The sequence below is a fragment of the Rattus rattus genome, chromosome 1 (assembly GCF_011064425.1).
Source record: "Rattus rattus isolate New Zealand chromosome 1, Rrattus_CSIRO_v1, whole genome shotgun sequence".
NCBI classification, from domain to species: Eukaryota; Metazoa; Chordata; class Mammalia; order Rodentia; family Muridae; genus Rattus; species Rattus rattus.
The window spans coordinates 172538882-172561650 of NC_046154.1; the positions used below are offsets into that span (position 1 = coordinate 172538882).

General features: G+C 46.6%; 1 protein-coding gene across 1 annotated transcript in view; it reads left to right on the plus strand.

The window, feature by feature from the left end:
- Positions 1–524: 524 nt before the first annotated feature.
- Hal (histidine ammonia-lyase) overlaps positions 525–22769 on the plus strand; it is a 30609-nt gene continuing 8364 nt past the window's right edge. The window contains exons 1-17 of the mRNA XM_032890773.1: positions 525–1152; positions 1662–1722; positions 1850–1877; positions 3005–3079; positions 3173–3245; positions 3363–3429; positions 4041–4078; positions 4671–4796; positions 6939–7078; positions 8931–8978; positions 9608–9755; positions 11022–11117; positions 11211–11269; positions 12727–12807; positions 15383–15448; positions 15524–15689; positions 19901–20035. Coding sequence (XP_032746664.1) covers positions 906–1152; positions 1662–1722; positions 1850–1877; positions 3005–3079; positions 3173–3245; positions 3363–3429; positions 4041–4078; positions 4671–4796; positions 6939–7078; positions 8931–8978; positions 9608–9755; positions 11022–11117; positions 11211–11269; positions 12727–12807; positions 15383–15448; positions 15524–15689; positions 19901–20035 — 1654 coding nt within the window. The 5' untranslated portion in view covers positions 525–905. The remainder of the gene's footprint in view (positions 1153–1661; positions 1723–1849; positions 1878–3004; positions 3080–3172; positions 3246–3362; positions 3430–4040; positions 4079–4670; positions 4797–6938; positions 7079–8930; positions 8979–9607; positions 9756–11021; positions 11118–11210; positions 11270–12726; positions 12808–15382; positions 15449–15523; positions 15690–19900; positions 20036–22769) is intronic.

Here is a 22769-nt window from a genome sequence, read left to right on the forward strand (position 1 = left end):
GCAGGCCCCGACCTCAGGGTTGACACGCACCAATGGACTTTGTCTTCCCAGCCACCCATTGGGATGCCCATTTTACAGATAAGTAAAGCTAAATCCCAGAGGTGTCAAATGACTGCGAATCACAGAGCCAGGACTTATACCAGGTACATGCCATAGATCACAGCCTTAAAGAATTGGCCTTTGGATTAGAAACAGGAAGAACATTCACTCACCCCAGGGCAGTAAGCTGAGGGCCTCCAAGCTACAGTGATTCATATGTCTAAGACACAACTTTTCGTTGTGAAAATCCGTCTCTGCTTTCTTTTGTGGAGCAATGGCCTCAGGAGCCCAAGGCAGTGGCAGGGAGGCGTTACTCAACGCATGTTTGTGGAATAAATAAATGAATTAGGATTGCTACACTCCGGGTGTCACTCCGGGTGTCACAATTGACCGAGGCTATGCGTTTGACCAGTTGAGTAATTCCCTAAAGAGGGGAACACGGTGTGTTTGTAAGCAGCTTTCAAGGCGGACTCAGAACGGGAGAGAGAGAACTAGGAACCCTGATCAGGAGAAGAAGTGCGAGCAGGACCTCGGACTTCCAGACCCTTGGTCTTGCTGCCCATAAAGCTACATTGAAAGTGGGGTCAGCTACCTACATCCCTCTGTCCTGCCCCTGGTTCAGCTTCCAGAAAGGCCAACGGAACACCAGAGCCCGCAATCAATATTTGTTCAAAGTGTGGATGGCTGAAGGCAAGGGAAGGGGTGTGTTTTGAAAGTCCATTCTCAGTCTCCCTGCCAACCACACCCCAGCAGGCACTCCCCTCCCTGCTAAAGGATAAAGGCTCTCCCCATCCAGGACTGTAGGAAAGGAGACAGCCCTTTGGTTCCAGCAGCCTGTAGCTAAGAAGGGCTGTAGTAGGTGAGCCATGCCTAGGTACACGGTGCACGTGCGTGGGGAATGGCTGGCGGTACCCTGCCAGGACGGGAAGCTCAGTGTTGGCTGGCTGGGCCGCGAGGCCGTGCGGCGCTACATGAAGAACAAGCCGGACAACGGGGGATTCACCTCGGTGGATGAAGTGCGATTCCTTGTGCGCCGGTGCAAGGGCCTGGGTCTGTTGGACAATGAGGACCTGCTGGAGGTGGCCCTGGAGGACAATGAGTTCGTAGAAGTGGGTGAGTGGACCTCAGGAGAACAGAGTGAACTGCCTTGGCCTGTCCTAGAGGAAGTCACTCTCGTGTGAGGGAACACGATGAGAAAAACAGGCTTGAGTACTTGCCCTGTGAGAGCCTCAAGCTTTATCCCCCCCCTCCCCCCACCGCCCCCCCCCCAGGCCTGCAATAGATGGAGAGAGGCAGGTCACAAAGTCAGCCAGGACTTAAACCCAAAGCTGCAGATTAGAGTCCCTTGCAATTACAGAATCCTTCTGTAAGGGATCGCCAGAGTGGAAATGGAAGCCAGCTAGAACCAATCTTCCACTCACATCCCACGGCTACCTTTCTGCTCTTTTGCTTTCCTGAGCGAAGACGCTAAGACCGTGGGGAAGCGTAGGAAGATAAGGTCCAGCAGCCGTTGCTGTAAAACGCAAGCTCAGTGTATGGAGGGGGCCTTTCCTGGGTCTGACACCTGTCCTAATGTGATACCCTGTGACCTACAAGGCCCCCCTCTCCCCTTCTTGTTTCAGTGATTGAAGGCGATGTAATGTCTCCTGACTTCATTCCATCACAGCCAGAAGGCGTTTTCCTGTATCCTTTCTGCATCCTCTTTGGTCAGCGCTGGGAGGCGGGGGTAAGGGGTGGGGCGGGGCTGGTCCTGACACGGCAGGACTGGGGCTTTTCCTCACCGCTAGCATGTTCCTTCACCTGGCTTTAGTTACAGCAAATACCGGGAGCCTGAAAAGGTAAGCTGCAAGCTATTTTTCTTTTCTGTGGGGAAAATGAAACCTTGTCTTAGCTAGTGTACGCCCCACCCACCTACCGCACCCTTCCTCATTAAGGAGGAGGAGGACGGTATAACTGAGTGAACACTACACTAAAGACAGGTTTCATCCAGCTCAGAGTGGTATTGCCCGGAGCCTGGCCTCTGCTTTTCTGATTTTTCTTGTCCAGTGTTCCTGTTAGCCGGCTCTGTTCTTAATTAGCACACCAATGCCTCAGAAAGATAGTAAAATATCTTTGGGGCCAGGCCGTATCCAAGGCTACTCCTTAAAAGACCCTCCCACCCTTTTTACTTTTGTGGTAAAAATTAAAAAGGAAACGTTTTCTATCAGTTCCTACTTGCCGGATCCGCTCGCTCTGGCTGCTACTCTGCCACGCAGAGCTGCCCCCTCCGGGCTGTCTCCTTTTTAGCTGCCCTCTTCACACAGTCCCCTAGGTGGTAGTTACTATATGTAGTGTGTGCGTTCACACACACACACACACACACACACACACACACACACACACACACACACACAACTCATTCTGCGGGCCCTGTATGTTCTCACTCCTTGAGGGCAACAGAACCTGATCCTCACGCTCCAAATTAGATTTATATGTTAAATTCTCAATCCACAATTCACACAATAAAGATATAAACTGCCCACCTAGAGAAGATAAAATCGATCTACTTCACCTAAATCTGATCTCCCTCCTTCCTCCTCTCTCCTGCCTTACAAAAACTTTGTCCCCGCCCCACTCTCTACTGTCCAATCATGTATCACCTTGACATCAACCTACCTATCAGTCGAATTAAAAAAAAAAGGGGGGGGTTTGGAGATTTAGCTCAGCGGTAGAGCGCTTGCCTAGCAAGCGCAAGGCCCTGGGTTCGGTCCCCAGCTCCGGAAAAAACAAAAAAACAAAAAAAAAAAACAAAGTTCGAGGCTAGCAGAGAGCCGCCGGGAGAGTTACTAATCTGAGATAAATTAGCGCTAGTTCCAGTGGCCCACCAGAGCCAGAACTAGCAAAAGAGCGGGACCATCAGGGTGCACTCAGGAACTGGTTCCGCCCCCTTTTTTTATTTTTACCGAAACATCACCACCTCGTGCAGTACATTGCCTTGGATGGGGACAGTCTGAGCACGGAGGATCTGGTCAACCTGGGCAAGGGACATTACAAGATAAAGGTATGTGGGGTAGGGCGGGAAGGAGAGCGCCCTCCCATTCCCACTAGACATGGAAGGCTTTCACCTGCTCACCCCTGACCAATGCTCTCCTAGCTCACTTCAATAGCTGAGAAGAAAGTGCAGCAGTCCCGGGAAGTCATTGACAGCATCATAAAAGAAAGAACAGGTATCCTTCCCTCCCTCGGGATGTCCCACCGTGACCTCTATGGACAAACATAGGAATAAAACCCCTGTGGCATCTAATCATGAGAGTGTCTGTTTATGTCTTTTTTTCTCACTCCAGTTGTTTACGGCATCACCACGGGTTTTGGAAAATTTGCCAGAACTGTGATCCCTGCCAATAAGCTACAGTAAGTCCTTAAGCTACAGTAAGTCCCCAATGCAGACGCTCATAACCTTAACTGCCCCAGCTTTGAGATTTTGCTCTCATGAAGGTCATTTAAAGCACACTGACGTTGTTGAGCGCTCACAACAGACCGGGGGTTCTCAACCTTCCCGAAGCTTGATCTTTTAATATAGCTCCTCATGTTGTGGTGACACCACCCCTAACCCTGCATGCCCCCCTAACTGTAGCATTATTTTCATTGCAAGTTCATAACAGTTACAAATCTTAGTACAGAATATCCTGATAGGTGAACCCTCCAACCCATGCTGATATATGAGACCCCCCCAAAAGGGGTTGTGACCCACAGGTTGAGAACCTCTGCTTTTGATCAAGCCATGGGTAGCAAATTCTCACACGGCCCTGGAAGACAGTCAAGTTTCTCATGTTCCTTGATGGACAGTGTGAGGCTTGGGTTGACTTGTCCCCAACTCATCATGGGAGCACAAGATTTATTTGTGTCCTTGCCCTGCAGGCAGAAACTCCTCTAAAGTCCTCCCTGTCATTTCCTTTATACTCCCAGCTGAGAGAGCCTGCCCACCCCGGGTGTCTCAGAGGGTTCTCATCTTTCTCTTCCAGGGAGCTTCAGGTCAACTTAGTCCGTTCCCATTCTTCAGGTAAATTATTCCTTGTATTGGGTACCTCCGAAACCATGTTAGCTCATGTGATTGACTGGCATCACGTGACTTGAGTGCTACCAGTCATATCGGCTGGCGTGCCCCGAATGCATTCCAAGGGCTGAAAGCTCGGAACCCAGGAGTTCGAGCAAAGGCATCAGAACAGACCAATCATCTGCTGCAGCTTAGAAAACAGAATGCGCCCGGTAGAAGGGTGTGGGGGGTGAGATAGGAAAGGGTGCCCCAGCCTATAAGGAGACTGGTGCATTTAGGGGAGAAAATGAAGACTAACGTGGGGACATGAGCTAGAGAGGATGAGCCCTGGGCCCATCACACAGGAGGAGCTTGTGCCAAGGCCCCTCTGCACTATTCTGAAGCTGTTGGGGGCAGGTGAGGTTCTATCAGTGACAGGGCTTTGAGAAGCAAGACAGGCAACATGGAGCACCATCTGCCCAGCTTCAGGAAGCCCGGAAGACTGTCGAAAGTGGGAAAAGATCTGAAAGGTGTGGGCAGGGGGCAGGAAGGAGGTGGAGAAGGATGTTTTTATTTTTTATTTTTTTCTTGAAGAAAAATGACAATTCTGCTTTTGCAGGTGTTGGGAAGCCACTCAGTCCTGAGAGGTGTCGGATGCTCTTGGCTTTGAGGATCAATGTCTTAGCCAAAGGATACAGTGGGATTTCCTTGGAGACCCTGAAACAAGTGATCGAAGTATTTAATGGTAAGGCAGCGTATCCTTAGTCTGACCTTTCAGAGAACTTGGCTACACACCACAAGGCAGACTTGGATGTCTAGATGCTGAGATTGAAAAAGAAAACAATCAAGATGAGTGTGAAACCAGTTTGGCAAGAAGAACCAGTTGGCAATCAGGTAGCAAGAATTGGGAGCTCTAATTGTTCCCATAAGGGGCAGGCCATCTTGTAGCCTTGATCTAACATTTGAGATAAGTGTGTGCCCCGCCATTATGCCTTTAAGTTCAGGTCTATGAAGAGCTTTCTATTGAGTGGTGCCCGTATGCAATCAGGGATGAAATCTTCATGTTCCCCAGATGATGGACGAGTTGTACTAGCGCACGGAAATCTAACTCTGTCAAAAGGTAGGGTCAGAGATGTGACAGGGTGAATATTCGACCTAGTCTTGGAGCCGCTGTGGGATAAGACACCATGCAACTAAACTCAGTCCTTAAAGGGGGAAACTGGATTCGCAAGGCTCAGGGAGCTGTCCCTTCACACAGCTGAGGACAGAACATCAGGTTGATGGGGGATCTCAGGGCTCTTTGGGGGAAAACGGGAAAGGAAGCGAAGTCTCTCACAGTCATCCAGAGAAGACCTAATGTTTGAGTTGCTACACTGAGGGCACAGGAGGCATGTGTGGCATGATAGCCAGTGGAGGGCACAGCCTGCAGGCTAGACTAGGGTGGTCTGCACAGATCCATAGCGATCCCATTACAGTACATAGTGATCTGCCAGTGATCCACTGTACCACAAGCCTCCAACCCAAGACAGTAGCGCTCCAACCTGAGCTAACCACTGCTCTGAGAGATGAGTTTAAGGCATCTCTGCGACCCTGATGCTCCGAGAAGTTCCCAGGTCAGGCATAGTCAGGACGCCGGTCCACGGTTGGCGGTGACGTGTCTAACTGATGTTATTTAGCAACAGCTGGGGAAATACGAACACCATCATTGGGGCTTTCGTTTCAGGAAACAGAAGCCTCTGTGTTGGGGTAACTTTTGAGGGGAACTTCTATACAGAAGCACATGCTCGTGTATAAATAGTTATAGTATGTAACTGAATGACTGGAGACAGGGAAGAGAGAGAGAGAGACAGAGAGACAGAGAGACAGAGAAAGACAGAGACAGAGAGACAGACAGAGAGAGACAGAGACAGAGAGAGAGACAGAGACAGACAGAGAGAGACAGACAGAGACAGAGACAGAGAGAGAGACAGAAACAGAGACAGAGAGACAGAGAGAGACAGAGACAGAGAGACAGAGACAGAGAGACAGAGACAGAGAGAGAGACAGAAACAGAGACAGAGAGACAGACAGAGAGAGACAGAGAACGTGTGCTTTGCCTATGAATTTATTGCCCTGGAAGAACTTTGCTAATAATACTTTGGTGGGCCACATTCCTAGAACAATCCATGTCTGTTTTTAAGTAACCATTTACACGTTTCTAAGCATGCTCCAATAGCTTTTAATGACTCCTTATAATCTGATCACCCGAATGCCCCTCAATTCCGTGCATTGATGACTTCTAACGTTTTGGTCTTGTAAATGTGACAACCAGCAGTTAGTTTATAACTGTGTTTCTGAGATAGTGCTAGAATTCTAGGAGTAGAGTCATGACAGCCAGAGCACCATGTCCTTCCCTCCGGATGTCTGCCTCTCACCCATATGGCCCCCCACACACATTTCCTCTCCTCCTCCTTTTCTCTTTCTCCTCTCTCCCTCCCTGCCTTCCCTCCTCTCTTCTCCTCTTCACCACCCTCACTCTTCTCTTTCATAAGAGCTCAGCTGCTTCTTGGTGGGGGTCAGGAGGTGTTGGTTTTTGTAACAGGGTTTCCGCTGTAGAGTCCTGGTTGTCCTGGAAGTCACTCTGTAGACCAGGCTGGCCTTGAATTCACAGAGATCCGCCTGCCTCTGCCTCCCCGAGAGCTGGGGTTTAAGGAGTATGGCACTCCTGCCTGGTTTAGCTGATTCTCTTAACCATTACTCATGCTGGAGATACTATCATTCTTGGGTATTTATGCTAAAACACGTCTCTACACTCTATTGGAAGTGAGGGCTGACTTCACAGACAACACAAAGATAACCAAAATGGCGTTCGACCTCTTGAGGTAACTGGCGCCTGCTTCTCTTGCAGCCTCCTGCCTGTCCTATGTTCCAGAGAAAGGGACCGTTGGTGCCAGCGGAGACCTTGCCCCGCTCTCCCATCTTGCTTTGGGGCTCATTGGAGAAGGAAAGATGTGGTCCCCAAAGAGTGGCTGGGCCGATGCCAAATATGTAAGCCTCACACAACAGCTCCAACCATAGTGAGGTTGTTTTGTCTCCTCATCCCTACAGCAGCCCCGTTACAGACGAGTCAACTCGAGCCTAGGAGTCAGACTAGGAAAAGATATTTACTGGCTTCCACGGTCACCCACCATCATCCCAGATATGTAGATGGAGTAGGGAAAGTATCATTGCTAGTTTTAATTTCAGGAATGTATTCATAGATACAGAATTGTATCTATAACATAAGTTCGTATCTACTAAGTAATGTAACTAGTTTTCTTTTTAAGAAATATTCATTGAGTTCTTGTTTTGTTGCTGATACAAAGAACTACCAGAAGGATGCCCAGCAAAGGTCACTCCTCCAACTCACATTCACAAAGGCAGCGCTCGCTTCGTGGCCTCTAGCAAGCATGGTGTTTTCCTGGATGAAGGGTGTATTTTATACAAAACTTTTCTTCATGGACAGATCCCAAATGAGCAGCCCACAGAATCGTTTAAAGTGTCTTGTATGAGCAGTTAATGAGAGATGCCCTAACTATAAGGGAAAGAGACAGAGGACCAAGGAGGAGGAAGAGACTAGATCATCCTTTAGGGATCCTGGTTCCAGGTCTTCCTTCTTCCATGCAACCCATCTTAGTTATGTTTCCACAACCTAACCTATATCCGGCAGCCAGCCTGACCTTGGTTAACAGCAAATCCAAACGCATTCTGCTTGACCTGCAAGCATTTCCCTCACCTATAGGATAAAGTCCAGACATAATGTGGCTTCAGGAGGGTTGTTTCCCAGCTGGACTGTGGTGGCTCATGCCTTTAATCCCAGCACTGAGGAGGTGGGGGCAGGCAAGTCTCTAAGGTCAAGGTCAGCCTGGTCTATAAAGCAAGTTCCAGGACAGCCAGGGCTAGAAGGAAAAAAAAAAGTGATCCCCACAGTCCTTTCCTTCTCCAGGTTCTCCATGACAGAAACTTGAGTTAGCCTGCTGCTGAGTGTGCTCTGGGCTAAGCAGATGGCCCCGTGTTTCATTCCCTTTTTTGTTCTTCTGAAAACTCCTCTAGGAATCTGCCCTCTCTGCTCCTCTAATCCTTTCCAGGACACCCACACACATGTGGTTATTTTTTAGTTGTTTCCTGTATGCGCCCTCAAGCATGCAGCCTATTAATGGCCTGCTCACCCGAGCTTCTGGGCCTCTACTCTCCCTACCCGCAAGCCCAGCCCCTCATCCTGCAGTGAGAGGTACCCAGACCTGGAGAAATGGACACAGTGAAGGGGCACCTGTCTGTCTTGCTCCTACTTTAGCTCCACCCTCGTTTCCTTCACCAGGAGAACCTCAATTTAGCAACACCCTTTACTTTTGTTATGTAAGAGAACAAACATCTGTCCCTTTCTTCTTGGGATGCTAGTTCTACCTAGTTGAGGGGACCCGTAATCTCCTCCTTATACGAGTTTGCCCCCCAAGCCCTGTCCCCAGTGATAGCAGATGCAGAAATAAGGGCAGAGGACTATTTGGGGGTCGTGCTTTGAATTCAGAAGCCTGTGGACAGCCAGCCCTGAGCCCAGCCTGGCCAGAGTTTAGGTTTATCTGGGTGAGTCTCAAAGCTTGAGGCCCAACAGAGAGGAACTTGAAAGCAAAATTGTTCTGTAGGTAACCAAGTCCTTGGTTCAAGAGTCTAAAAGTTGCTAAGTCTGCCTTCAGACTAAACAGTGGTACATGCTGGCCCTGAGAACCCAGCTAGAACAAGTTTGTATAGGCTTAATCTTATTAAACCTTGGAACTAAAAGTATTTCACTGGGCTCCATATGAAGTTAAAAAGTAAGCTGGTAAGTCCAGTAATAACACTTTACATGGTTTTAATCATTCAACAGGTCTTAGAAGCCCACGGATTGAAACCAATTGTTCTGAAACCAAAAGAAGTAAGTCAAGAAAAACTTGTTTGTGTTAACGAATCTTTACATATGTACTGTTTTCATCCCTAATACCAGCCTCATTGATTCCTTAAACTAAACACAGTTTATGTGTTGACTGACAGATGCTCACTGAAGAAAGGGCTTCTCTTCGAGCCTTTAAGATTAGTCAGGCTGTAAGTCCCTGAGGGTTCTCTAAGTATCTAAACTTCAAATATAGTTTTCTAGAGAGCTTGATGAGACATGCTTAGTTAAGGCCCTTTGAGATGCTCTCAGCCACAAGTTTGGACCAGGATATTCTTAGGATGCCTTGTCTATGAGGGTGAGAAGTTAGTAAACAACGCAACGTAGAGGGCTGAAGATGTTACACACACTGTACCTCAGGGCCACACGGCTGCTTTGGGGAAACAGTAGGCAGGTACCCTTCGGCTACATCTGGGCTAATGATTCCAGATACGAAGTTAATCAAGCTTGTGAGCTTGCAGGATCACCTCCCACTTTCAAAAACACACAGATACCCGGCTCAGCTGACGGGCCAGTTTCTCTCTCGCAAAAGCAGAAGATAGAAAAATGTGCTTGCCTGCGGGCTCCTTACAGTGCGCGCAGTAGGAAAGAAACTCTGCTCCCTTCCCTCACAGGGCCTGGCGCTCATCAACGGGACACAGATGATCACTTCCCTGGGCTGTGAAGCCGTGGAGCGAGCCAGCGCCATTGCCCGGCAAGCGGATATCGTGGCTGCCTTGACCCTCGAGGTGCTGAAGGGCACCACCAAAGCCTTCGATACCGGTCAGCAGGTCCTCTTTGGTTACTCATTCAACCGGGGAGAGTCGGTTGACATTTTTAGGCACGGAGGTGGAGAGCGTGGGCAGCAGGGAAGAGCAAGAAGACCCAGGTACCCCTAGTAGACCTGGAGCTGCCACAGGCTCACCTAAGTGACCCGCTCCAGGTCACCGAGTGCTCTGGCACGCTAAGCCGGATATTGGTTTAGGAGTCAGTTTGTGAGACTTGAAGTTCCGGTGGAAGGGGCTGAGGAGAGATCATTTGGGGGAAGATTTTCTTTACGTAGAAGGACCTAAGTTCAACCCAGAACTGACTTTTTAAAAATCGGACTTGGCAGTGCGTGCTTGTATACCCAGAGCTCAGGGGACAGAGACAAACAGCTCCCTGGGGCTCACGGGCCAGCCTAGCAAAGTTGATGAGTTTTGGGCCAATGAGAGACTCTGTCTCAAAATGTAAAAGATAAAGGGGGGGGGGGGATGAAGAATGTCTAAGGAATGACATCCACACTTTCTCTGGCTTCCATATATATATATATATATATTCATATACACCCAGGCACCCATTCATGTATTTACACATGTATAGACAGACAGGTGGACAGAAAGACAGACACACACACACAGAGGTTAGGATTGCTCTGGTAAGAAAATTGGGGAGGCAAAAATGATATAAGTATTTTTTTATCTTATCTAGATATAATTAATGAGTGGAGTTAGTAACAACTCCATGTTAATGATAGGCAGAGCGGAGAATGTCCAAAATTGGCTCAGATAAATTAAGCCACTGTGCATGCTCCCCATTGTCATTGGTACAGATTCTTTAAGAGTGGGCCTGGGGGCTGGAGAGATGGCTCAGTGGTTAAGAGCACTGACTGCTGTACCAAAGGTCCTGAGTTCAATCCCAGCAACCACATGGTGGCTCATAACCATCTGTAATGAGATCTGATACCCTTTTCTGGTGTGTCTGAAGACAGCTACAGTGTACTTACACATGTAATTAAGTAAACAAATAAATAAAAAATTAAAAAAAAAATCAGAGTGGGCCTGGAATCTCGGCTGACGTTTCTAGTGTGCTCTGTGTACAGTTAGCACCACATCAATAGAGACAATCAAATAGATAAGGAAACGGGTTGAAGTATCTGATGTTCTGCATAATGGGTGAGAGCCCCCAGGACTTCAGAGGGCTTGGCCAGCACCACGGACGGTCCACCACCCTCCGTGGTTCATTCTAAAGTCCAAATTGCTCAAACTCGTTTGCCTCCTTCCATTCCAGACATCCACGCCGTCCGCCCTCACCGCGGGCAAATTGAAGTTGCTTTCCGGTTCCGGTCCCTCTTGGACTCAGATCACCACCCATCAGAAATTGCAGGTCTGGACAAGTTTGTTTCAGTGGGCTCCTTGGTGCTGTGTGACCTGGAGAGACCGGTAATGTGTTGCCTGTTTTCTTCCCCCATCCTTCCAGAAAGCCACAGGTTCTGTGATCGTGTTCAGGATGCGTACACCTTACGCTGCTGTCCACAGGTAAAGTCAAGAAACAAGGAGACCAGCAAAGGCTCTTTCCCAATAATTCATAGGGAAAAAAATAAAACAGATCATGTCATGACTGAATGTAATATAAATCTCTCTACTACGACTGTTTAAAAAAAAAGTATATTTTATAATTCCACGTCTCCAGTTATTGTCAACTTCTTACTGGGTAGGCTAAACCTTTATTGTGATCTCCTGTGTTGATCAGACTACAACAGTTAAGTAGTACTGGAGAGTCTTACTGGCTCTCACAGGAGGGCAAGGCAGCAATCAAGTCTAGGATGTTTACTGGAAAGTTTCCGTCTTTCCGAATTCAAGTGTCCATGAGGCATACCTTATCTGCATTTTATGATCAAGTATAAGCAATCATAAATGAGTCTCTGAGACAACTTTAAGTAAGAAATAGGTGCAGCTCTTTGGCATGATCTGACTGATGAGAGATTACAGTCATCTCGAGAAATGGTTTGTCAGTCAACTTCTGGTAGAGAGAATAAAAGGGTGTTTTCCCTAAAGTAAATATCCTCGTTTTGTATCACTCAGCAAGTCCTATTCAAATACCTTGTAAAACAATACTTCAAAGACATCTATGGGAAAGAGTTGCCAAATGAACTGAGCCATTAGAATAAGTCCTGACTTGAGAGTCCCCGCTACTCTAAGAATGATCGCTGTCTCCAATTGACGGGGCCCCATTATCAGTTATCTTCCAAATATTAATTCACCGAATTTTCCCAGCACTGAAGTTGGTCCTTTCTCCCACTTTGCAGTCAGGACTTGATGGACAGGGTTCGGTACCCTCCGTGCCCGAGATCACACCACTAGATCGTTATCTCCTAGACTTCTAGGAAAAGCCATTAAGTGTACCCTGGCTTTCCCAGGGCAAGGTGCAGGGTGACTATTTACTTGTGAGCATCTTTAGTGTGGTTCTTTACGCTTCATGACCGTCATCCCCTTGATGGCTACCATCTGTGTGATCCCTGGGACTCACATCCAAGAGATGCTACAGCACTGTACTTACTTCATACAAATAGTAAGGTGGCTTCCACGGTCTGCTTTCCAAATCCGTTTCTGTTTCAAGCAGAAAACTAATTTGCCCTCATCCTATCACTGGTACAGAAGTGAGATTCTTTGTGTCTAGAGCTGGCATTTTTTCCCCTATATCACAATGTTTAACATGTTAGTCTAACATATATATACATATATATATATATATATATGAATGTATATATTAGAATGTATATATATTAGAATGTATATATATATATATATACACACACTCTAATTTGTTTCACTGAGAACTTCTATCAGTTACCTTCATGTCCTAAGCCAGTTATACTTTTTTGATCGCAACTGCAAAGCAGTTACAGGGAAAGGCCTGAAGACAGCATCTTACAAGAATACTAACGTTTTTTATTGGGTATTAGTCATATGCTGTATTTTGATTGTGCTCTTAGGTCCACGGTGTGGTGAACGATACAATCGCCTTTGTGAAGGACATCATCACCACAGAACTGAACAGTGCCACAGACAATCCTGTATCTTTTCAGTGTTCTCCGCGTTTACAGTTTTCCCCAGGTGGCTGAGATAGGATCTCCTTACGCAATCCTTTTTAGAGCGTCTGTGTCCAGTTACTCTGTTTTGTAGTCAAATGAGTTAGCCCCTGAGGCTGAGCATTTGGGCGGCTTCTTCTAGGTCAGAGTCAGACCCGGGTCCCTGTTCTTAGATTCTGAGCCTAACGTGCTGTACTTTCAAAACCAGCCCGTAAAAGATTAAAGTGCCACTTTGGGCATTTGTGGATGTGGTTTCACAAAGTCGCCGGCTGGAAAACCCACTACTGAGGCTTGTTGTGTGATTAGCGTCTCGGAGGCTGGCCCTCACTTCTGCAGTCTGGTGCTAGTGATGTGGGACATCTTAAGCAGAGAACGCCATGCTAACACACCAAGACGTTTCCAAGAAGGTAAGGTTTCAGGTTCCTTTCTGACGAGGGCTTGACTCAGGCCAGTCACAGTTTATGTTTCCGTACACACAGAAAGAACACTTTCATTCTTTGTAGAGGGAGGGAGGTCCTTAACAGGATTACTTTCCCCCAGAGGGTCTGGTTTTTTCCTTTGAAGCTGAGGTGATTAGTCAAGGTGCAGTCTTCACATCACAGAGGCACTGTGCCTTTGAAAACAGGCAACGCTCTTAGAGGCCCTTTTTTTTTTTTTTCCTGTTCTACAGTCGCCTCCATTCACTGGAGAAATGGCTGAGAGAGCAGCCTGGGTGAGCTGAAAGCTGGTTACTCAACAGCGGTGTCAGGCTTCTCCCCCGAGGTTTGAATGTACTCATCCCGTAAGCTCATTTCAGGATTTGTGTGTTCTCCAGCATTGCTTCGTGCTAATCCTTGGAATTAAGAAAGCCCCACATATCCCGATGCCACCACACTCCCCAGAAGGAACAGTGATTTTTGTGCATGCTCCGTGGTCTTAGCTCACAAGTTCTAGAATGGAGCCGTTCTATACTGGCACAGTTAGATCTTAAAGGGTAACTCAAAAGGTAGAAGGGAAAAGGTTAGCAGGAACCTCCTGGATAGGGATGACGGTTTTCTATTTAATTTTTCCCCAGCCATAATTTCAGCCCCAAAGTCCTCTACTTCCTTAATGAAAAGACTTGATTTGCAGGTGGTGGACAGTGTGTGCCTCTAGAACTGATATTGCCTGAGGGAACAGGCTCTCAGTGCTCGGGAAGGTGGGTGTTGCTGAAATCTAATGAACGATAAAAAGGGGAAACAAGGGGTTAATACATGTTCAGTTTCTAAATTAGAGCAGCAATCAGTCAATGCCGGGATTAGGACAGAGAGAAGACTGTGTGTGTCAGGGATTGAGTGCAGGACACTCTTCCCATAGCTAAATCTTTGTATGCGCAAATCCCTTCAATACTGCACGATAACCTACAGGCTTCCTCCTGTATATGTTAACTCCTTGCTAGTTTATATGATACAATGTAAATACAGTGTAAACACTATGTAAGCAGTTGTTTTGTTGTGTTACTTAGGGAGTAATGACAAGAAAAGGTCAGCACGTGGTATAGACACAATGTTTTGTCTGAATATTGTCATTTAGAGGTTGGTTGATACCAGAGATAAAAACTAAATAAATGTATTGTTGATAAAGCTGGAGGGGGAGGGGAGATTAACTTTTAGAACCAGGAAGGAGGAACTGTTACTGTCTTTGCCCTTGTGCCTCCTGGCTCAAGGAATGTGTGTGATAGATTGGAAATATCTCTGGGGGCTATCACACTCTGTGAGCTCAAAGTCCCCTTCAGCTGAAGTGCGCCTGTAGGATCCGTTGGCTACCATCTGTTGTTGAATGCTGGTGCAGGAACTCAAAGGACAGAGTGGGAAAACATCCCCGGCATTGATTATTTTAGTCATCTTGATGGGTACCTGTCAACCAAGTCTTTTATTTAACAGCTTCTTCTGTGGAGCATGGATTTATATCTCCGTGGAAGAAATAGAATTTGACTTCAAACAAATGGTTCACGTTCATAGTTTTAGCTTTTGACTAAAAGTGTTAAATTGGCAGATTATAAAAGTTGCAGGGGTTGACATCTCTGATCTCAAGAGAAAACATTTCATGCCCCATGCCTTTTGGTCCCAAATACACGGATACAATTTACCGTGTGTGTGTGTGTGTGTGTGTGTGTGTGTGTGTGTGTGTGTGTGTGTGCATGTGCGCACATGTGTATATATGTGCATGCACGCACATATGTGTGCATGTACATGTGTGTGCTTGCATGTGTGTACATGTGCTTGTGTGTGTTCCTTTATGTCAGCAATTCTCAACCTTCCTAGCGCTGAGACCCTTTAATACAGTCCCTCATGTTGCTACTTCGTGACTGTAATTTTGCCACTGTTATGAATTGTAATGTATATCTGTGGTCTTTGGGGTTGTGGCCCACAGGTTGGGGAACACTGTCTTATATCAATGATTGCTTATGGGAAGAGTTGTCCTTTCTCCTATATCTGCACAATGACAGTCACCTCAATACTAAAAAACAAGCAGATGGGGACAGGAGCTACCTTCGAAGTGGCCAACGATGTTACATTTAAGCCTTAACCTGTTTTGAAAGATGGTCTTTGCCAGTCGAGGGGAGACAATTTCGGGAGGAAACTTCCATGGTGAATACCCAGCCAAAGTAAGCTTTCTAAATGCTTTCCTAACCCTGAAGGTACATTCCAGTGCAGGCCGGCTAAATGGGGTGTTCTTTTAGGCCCTGGACTATTTGGCCATTGGCGTCCATGAACTTGCGGCAATTAGTGAAAGAAGAATCGAAAGGCTGTGTAATCCTTCCCTCAGTGAGCTGCCCGCCTTCCTGGTGGCTGAAGGAGGTCTCAATTCTGGATTCATGATAGCCCACTGTACCGCAGCAGCCCTGGGTAAGGATACCACCTTAGTCAGAACACAAGCCTGTCCACCAAGGGCACTTCCCATTTTCCCCCAAAGTATCAGCTTTCGCCTTGGTAGGAGTCCTGATGGTTCTCCACTTTGATGTGTATCCTATCTCTCATGCCTAACACGTTACATTTAATATAACAACATTTTCTAGAGAAAAGAAAACCTAAATACTGTAGTGCTGGAGGACAACAGTGGGATAGTCACGTAGATGGACAATCGCCCCAGAGAGAGGAATCTGACATTGTATTTGACCTTCATTGACGTAGCTTTTCTTACAAAGGGTGGTAGGGGGACAGAGAGGATACAGCTGATGGCAAACTGAATGATTAGGTTTGGAGACATTCTATTAGATATACTATCCACTAAAAGATTAAGATGTTCTCGAAACATGTAAAAATGTTCCCAAGAAGCAACGTGTCCCATGGACACTGAGCTTCAGTGCAGCTGATTTCTGATTGGAGATTGCAGGGGCTCATCAGAAGGATGCCACGGAGTTAGTGCCAGTGGGCTTGCTTGTTTCTCCTCATTTCTTCGTAACAACGGTACCAAGAGGGAGGGCCATGTTAATCTCCACTGGTCAGATGAATAGTCAGAGACCCAAGAGGCTAGGTGGCTTTTCCAACATGGCCCAGTAGTTGGATGTAAGGCAGAACTCAAACACAGACATATATCACCACCACTACTACCATCATCATGATTATTTAAGAATTTTTATTAACAGGTACTTTCAGTTTGTTGACTTAAGAGAAAATCAAGCAATAAACTTGTTACAAATTAAAAACAATCTCAACCAGCTATGAAGCAACGTAAAAAAACAAAACAAAACAAAGCAAAAAACTTCAATGGCATCTTGAGAAAACCCAGGCATTGAAACAAAACAAAAATAAACTAAGAAACAACAGCAACAAAGCAATGAAGTCAGGAGATGTCTTTAGGTAAAAGGAACAAAAATCCACCCAAACAAAAGCAAATCAAATCAAAACAAAACAGAAAAAAAAAAAACCAACAAAACAAAACAGCGTGCAGACAAAGCAGAGAGTTCTTATTGCATTTGGTCAACTGATAAAACAAACAAAAAACCCAGGTCCTTAAGGTCTTCAGCTCCCACCTTCTTACTTCCTGCTGTTGAACAAGCTCATTAAGTTCTCCCCCCAACCCCCGTTGGATGACTAAACTGATTGCTGGAGTTTAATGACTCTGATAAGCCAGCAATCATTCCGGCCCGCCCTGCTTTGCATTAACAGATGAAGCCTCCGCTGGTGAATAGCCTGCTTGTATCTCTCTGTCATCCTGTGGTTTAAGATTCTCTGGGTATTAGGGTTGCAATTAAAGTTGCAACACTTGGAGGTGGCTGCTAATCTTGGGTCTCTGTGAGGCTTCTTACCCTTATCAGTGGTGTCCTCTCTAGGCTATCTCTGGGTAGGCGGGCTGCCACAGAATCATGGACTGTAACTTCAAACACAGTCTCTCTCTCTCTCTCTCTCTCTCTCTCTCTCTCTCTCTCTCTCTCTCTCTCTCTCTCTCTCTCTCGGTGGTCCCAGCATAACAGGGTGAGTATTCCTGCTGGTAAATTGTTGGAGGACCTTTACTACACAAAGAAGGTCTAGTCTACAATGGTTGCAATAGGCTATGTATTTACCACCTTGGGCTCAAACTCCACCAGGACCTGTAGCATTTCCTGCCTCCACACATCTTTCTTGATGCCATTCCTCTTGATGAAAACTGTATTTGTTTCTTAGAATGAACCACTTCACTAAAAGTCTTGAAACCGTCCATCCCGGGAAGGTACTGTGCATATAAGGCTGCCTGGGATCCCAGCCTAAGGGCTGCTGGTTGTCCTGATGGTGGCTGGAGCACACTGTAGCAGTTGTAGCTCCTCCCAGATGTGAGAGTCACGAGGCTGCTGGGGTAGTGGTGCTGCTCAGGCTCTCTGGGGTCTGCTCTCTGCTTCGGCTACTGATCAATGTCAAGAATCTTGTGTTCATTCCTAAAATAGAGCGGGCAGACTCAACAAACAAAAATGTAGGATGCCCAGTTCTATTTGAATTAATTAGGACCTACCTGTGCTAAAGACAAAACAAAACCACCACCATCAACAACAAAAAACCCCCAACCAAACATCGATTTTTTATACAAAAGTCCCAATTTAGCTGAGCATACTGTATTTTCTTTAACAATCCTACCTCAAAGGACTAGGTAACATGATGGCTAATTAAAAACGACCGGTGGAGCCGGGCGATGGGGGTGTACTTCCTTTATTCCAGCACCGGGGAGGCAGAGGCAGGTGGATCTCTGAGTTCAAGGCCAGCCTGGTTTATAAAAGTTCTAGGACAGAGAAATCCTATCTCTAAAACCTGGATCTGCCATTTATAATTGTGTGCTGGCAAGTCTCTTCATCCTGCTAATTCTGCAGCTCCCCACTGCACAGAGCACATAATGGCATTGGTCCCTAATAGGTCAATGAACTAACTATACACATAAAGTCTCGGTGCTCTGCCTGTAACGTGAGCACTAAATAGACAGTAATTTCTATTTAATAATATTATCTCTTTTGGAGACAGGTTCTCACTGTGTAGCCCTAACTGGTAGAGAACTCAGAGGTAGACCAAGCTGACCTGGGACTTGGAGAGGTTCTCCTGCCTCTGGCTTCCCAGTGCTGGACTGCATGCAACACCATGCCCAGCAATAATATAATCTCAAGCCCTTCCTCACTTGAGTTTCTCACTAAAACTCAATACAATCGACCAAGAAAGAACCGAAGAGTTCACCTTCTTCTCTGGCCCAGTATCCTCTGCTTGTTCCCGCCATTGTCTCTAAACTACATCCTTAACACAGAGACTTCTCAGTTTATGCTGGAGCAAGTAATTGGTTTCTAGAGGTAATTATGGCCTTTGGGAAGACTGACTTGGATGACTTCAGCCTCGTAAGCTACCCCACCGATGATGGTGTTCTTTCCCTCCCTTATTGATCCTTTATCTTTTTGAACTTGTAAGTTTGTATTTTCTATAGAGGTTCTGCTCAGCATAACCCTCAGGATACAGTTTTTAGTGGCCAGAACCGAGAGATCTTGTACAAACTAAGCTGATCACGCTACTTTAAAACTGGATCCTGGTGGAGTGGGTGGAATACCTTACGTCAGTGGTTCTCAACCTTCCTAATGCTGCGACCCTTTAATAGAGTTCCTCACGTTGGGGTGACCCACAATATGAGTTTATTTCCATTGCAACACCATGCCCGGCAATAATAGATTCTCAAGCCCTTCCTTACTTGAGTCCTTCAAGTTACTTCAGAACTGTGATTTTACTATTGTTATGAATCATAATGTAAATCTAGGTTTTCCAATGATCCTAGGCGACCCCTTTAAAAGGCTGAGTACTGCTGCTGCCTTAGATCATAGAAAAGAAGGGGAGCTATTGTCTAAGGCAGTGGAAGAAAAAAGACTTCAAGTTTGACCTATCCTAGTGTCTAGAGCCGGGGACGAGGAACTTGAGTGTTTTGGTCTTCTTCCCTAAGGTGTAGCGCCTCGGATCAACAATATAGCATCTCGTGGGAGTTTATCAAAGCAGTGGGAATTCAGAACCCATCCCAAACTCAGTATCTGCACTGTAGCAAGATTATTGACTAATATGGGAACTCAGGCTTGAGAGACCCCAGTATAGATACCCCTCACTTCCCAGACGCCTCTGTTTATCAGGGAGCTACAGTCAAGCCAAGAATGCCTACTTGCATGGTGTCGGAACCAACCGCCTCAGCTACTCAGTATTTCCCAAGAATGACAGGCCCAGCCTTGGTTCTCAATGCTATCCCTAAATTCCCATCTGGCTCTTGCCTCAGAGTAAGCAAATCATCTGTGTAGCTGGTCTTATTAGTCATACTCCACCTCACCCTTCCCCCACTCGTCTTCCCAGCATGCTAAATGCCTCGAGTATTCTTGGCATAGTTTTATAATCTAGGCATCTTCATACCTTCACGTTCACCTCCTCTCAGAACTCGCCAGGACTTTAAGATCCTTCCCACTTTGGGAGAATATTGACCCACATGTTTTTCCACTGTGGCTCAGGACCAACTAGTGGTTATGGTAGTGAATCCTTGGAGAGCTCCTTCGTGCTATAGTGACTTTGGGGGAGCCCTGTGTTATTTTGGCAGGGTTTCTCTTTATGGACTCTGAGTTCCTGGCACTTGTCTCTTGCAGTGTCTGAGAGCAAGGCTCTGTGCCACCCTTCATCTGTGGACTCACTCTCTACCAGTGCTGCCACGGAGGACCACGTCTCCATGGGAGGATGGGCAGCCAGGAAAGCTCTCAGGGTCATCGAGCACGTGGAACAAGGTAAAGCCAGCAGTGGGAGGTGGGCCTCATTCTCGAACTAATTTTCTGGGTCTTTCAAGAAATAGATAATCACTGTGCCTCCAGTATCAGTATTCTCTGGAGACTCATTTGGAATGCAGGTTCTCTGGCCCCTCCCAGAAACGCTAGGGAGGAGAGGGAAGTGTGGCTACAGCACTTTCTGGCTGAGGCGGTCCCTCACTGAAGATTAAGAACTAAGGAGCTACGCAGAGATCCTCTGGCTCCTATCTAGCCTTATTTTATTTTATTTTATTTTATTCCCATCTTTATTAACTTGGGTATTTCTTATTTACATTTCGATTGTTATTCCCTTTCCCGGTTTCCAGGCCAACATCCCCCTAACCTCTCCCCACCCCTTCTGTATGGGTGTTCCCCTCCCCATCCTCCCCCATTACCGCTCTCCCCCCAACAATCACGTTCACTGGGGGATTCAGTCTTGGCAGGACCAGGGCTTCCCTTCCACTGGTGCTCTTCTAGGCTATTCATTGCTATGTATCGCGGTTTGGAGCCGAGGGTCAATCCATGTGTAGTCTTTGGGTAGTTCTAGCCTTATTTTAAATGAAGTGGCGTTTTGTTTAAGGTTGAAGGGCGTAGAATTGTCTGAACCTCACAAGCCTCGCTTCACCCTGCTTAAAAGTTTTCTCAATGTTTGCCTCCGTTTTGTTTTCCCAAATGACACGCCGCTCATATGTAGTTTTGTCACTTTGTATTTTTAAAATGGGAGATACTGCGATCATATTCTTCAGCCAGGTCCAGTCTTGTGAATCTACACTGGGTAACTGCCTATCAGTCCAACTCCAGACTATAAGTCCGGCTACCATAGGTCCTAGCACTCATGCATGCTCATGTGAACGTGTGAGCACACACTCACACACGCATGCACTATTAAGAGAAAAATAACAGTAAAAACAAATGTTTCCTTGAGATATTTCCTCCTTCCAAACCCTCGTGCATACCTCCCATTTCTCTCTTTCAAGCTTATGCTCTCCTTTGGTATTGTCATTGCCTGCACATATGTGTTTGACATGTATATACACATATGTATTCCTAGGTATAACCTAAGTCTGTCAATGATGTTTTCAGGCTGTTTGGCGTTGCAGGGCCAGTTGGTGAGCTCTTCCCTGGGGGAGACTTATTCATGCCGCTCTTAGCGTCTCTAGTTGCACGTAGGTCTTCGTGAGGGCTTTCCCCCATCTGTGTTAATATATGTATTTATGTCATCCCTCATTCAGCTCATGTTATAAATGATTTCCTCTTGGCTAGGACACCATACCACACCCAACAAAATCAAACAGTTGGGCCTGGGATCAGCACCAAACACAAATTCAGAAGCTCCCATCTGCGACATCTCAGCCTTCCCCTTGGAACTGTTGAGCCAGGATTTCTGCACACCCCCCCTTTCCCATTTTAAACTCTGGTGTTGTGATTCCAAGCCCCTTGTCATCTAGAATCACCTTTGGCCTGGCTTTTGACTCAGCAGGAAACTAGACTCCAGACTCATTCTCCTGCAGGAAGACTGGCACTCTGAATTTTCTGGTAGCTTCCTTGGGATCTCACTTTTGCATCTCCTTTTCCCTAAGCGTTGCTAGCATAGTGGCACTGAGTCATGAGATTTAGATTCACCCTGCTGTCAGAGATAAATCACTGGGAGAGCTGTGCTAGGCCACTCCCTCTCTGTCTCCCCATGCTGTTTATCTTTGGTGACAGTGCCTTCCGAGACTCCCTATGTCCCTGAGCTGCCATAGAATTGCCCAGGGCCTGTCCCACGAGGAAAGAATAGCAAAGGGAAAAAAATCATGGGAGTTGAGGGTTCTTTTTTCTCTAGGCCCCTATTTTCATTTATAATTCACCTTGGCCCTCTAAAGCACATAGGACAAAGGTTTCAGTGTATTATTCACTGAATTGAGCATCCATAAGTCTTAGACCATTTTCATCAATCCGCACAGCCCCAGACCCTGAAGTCAGTTTATGACACTCCATCCTCCCTATTTTCCCTAGCCACTATTTTAGATCCCTACAGATTTGTTGTGAGCCTTTCACGTCCGGGGAACCACGCACTGTGTGTTCCTTTCGTCTGGTTTCTTTTACCTAGCACGCGGTTTTCAGGGCTCATTGGTGTGTTAGCATGTGTTCCCACCGGGTTCATTCTGTCTTCTTGTCCTGAGCAATAGTCATGTACTTTATGCACGCCTAGTGGAAGGATTGGTTTGCTCGCACATCCTGGCTGCTAGGCAGTAGTTTTTTATGGGGATGAGTGTCTTCGTTTGTCTGGACTGGAATTGTCAGTTCATACAGTAGCTCCCCACCCATCTTTATGGGCAGCTGGAGATGGCTCTCCGCAGTGCGTGCCTACTGGCAGAATTTAAATACACCCATTTATCCACACCCACAGTAGGACTTGTTATCTGCCTAGCAGAGTGTTTATCTGAATGTCCACACTGGACGGATGGTTCTTCACTGAAACCATAGCCTTTACAAACCTTGAAGAGTTCCTCTTATCTATCCTCATATCTTCTATCTAATTCATCGAGACACCAACCCGGTCTTCCGGACATATCAGATCAAGCCCATCCTCTACTTCTGATAATCTTCTGTGCGGCCGCCCGTGTATTACAGAATAGGGTGAGCATCTGCAGCTGTCATTTAGACCACACCGTGCCCTGTCTGAGAACTTGCCAACTACTTTCCAGCATTCAAAACCACATTGACTCCATTC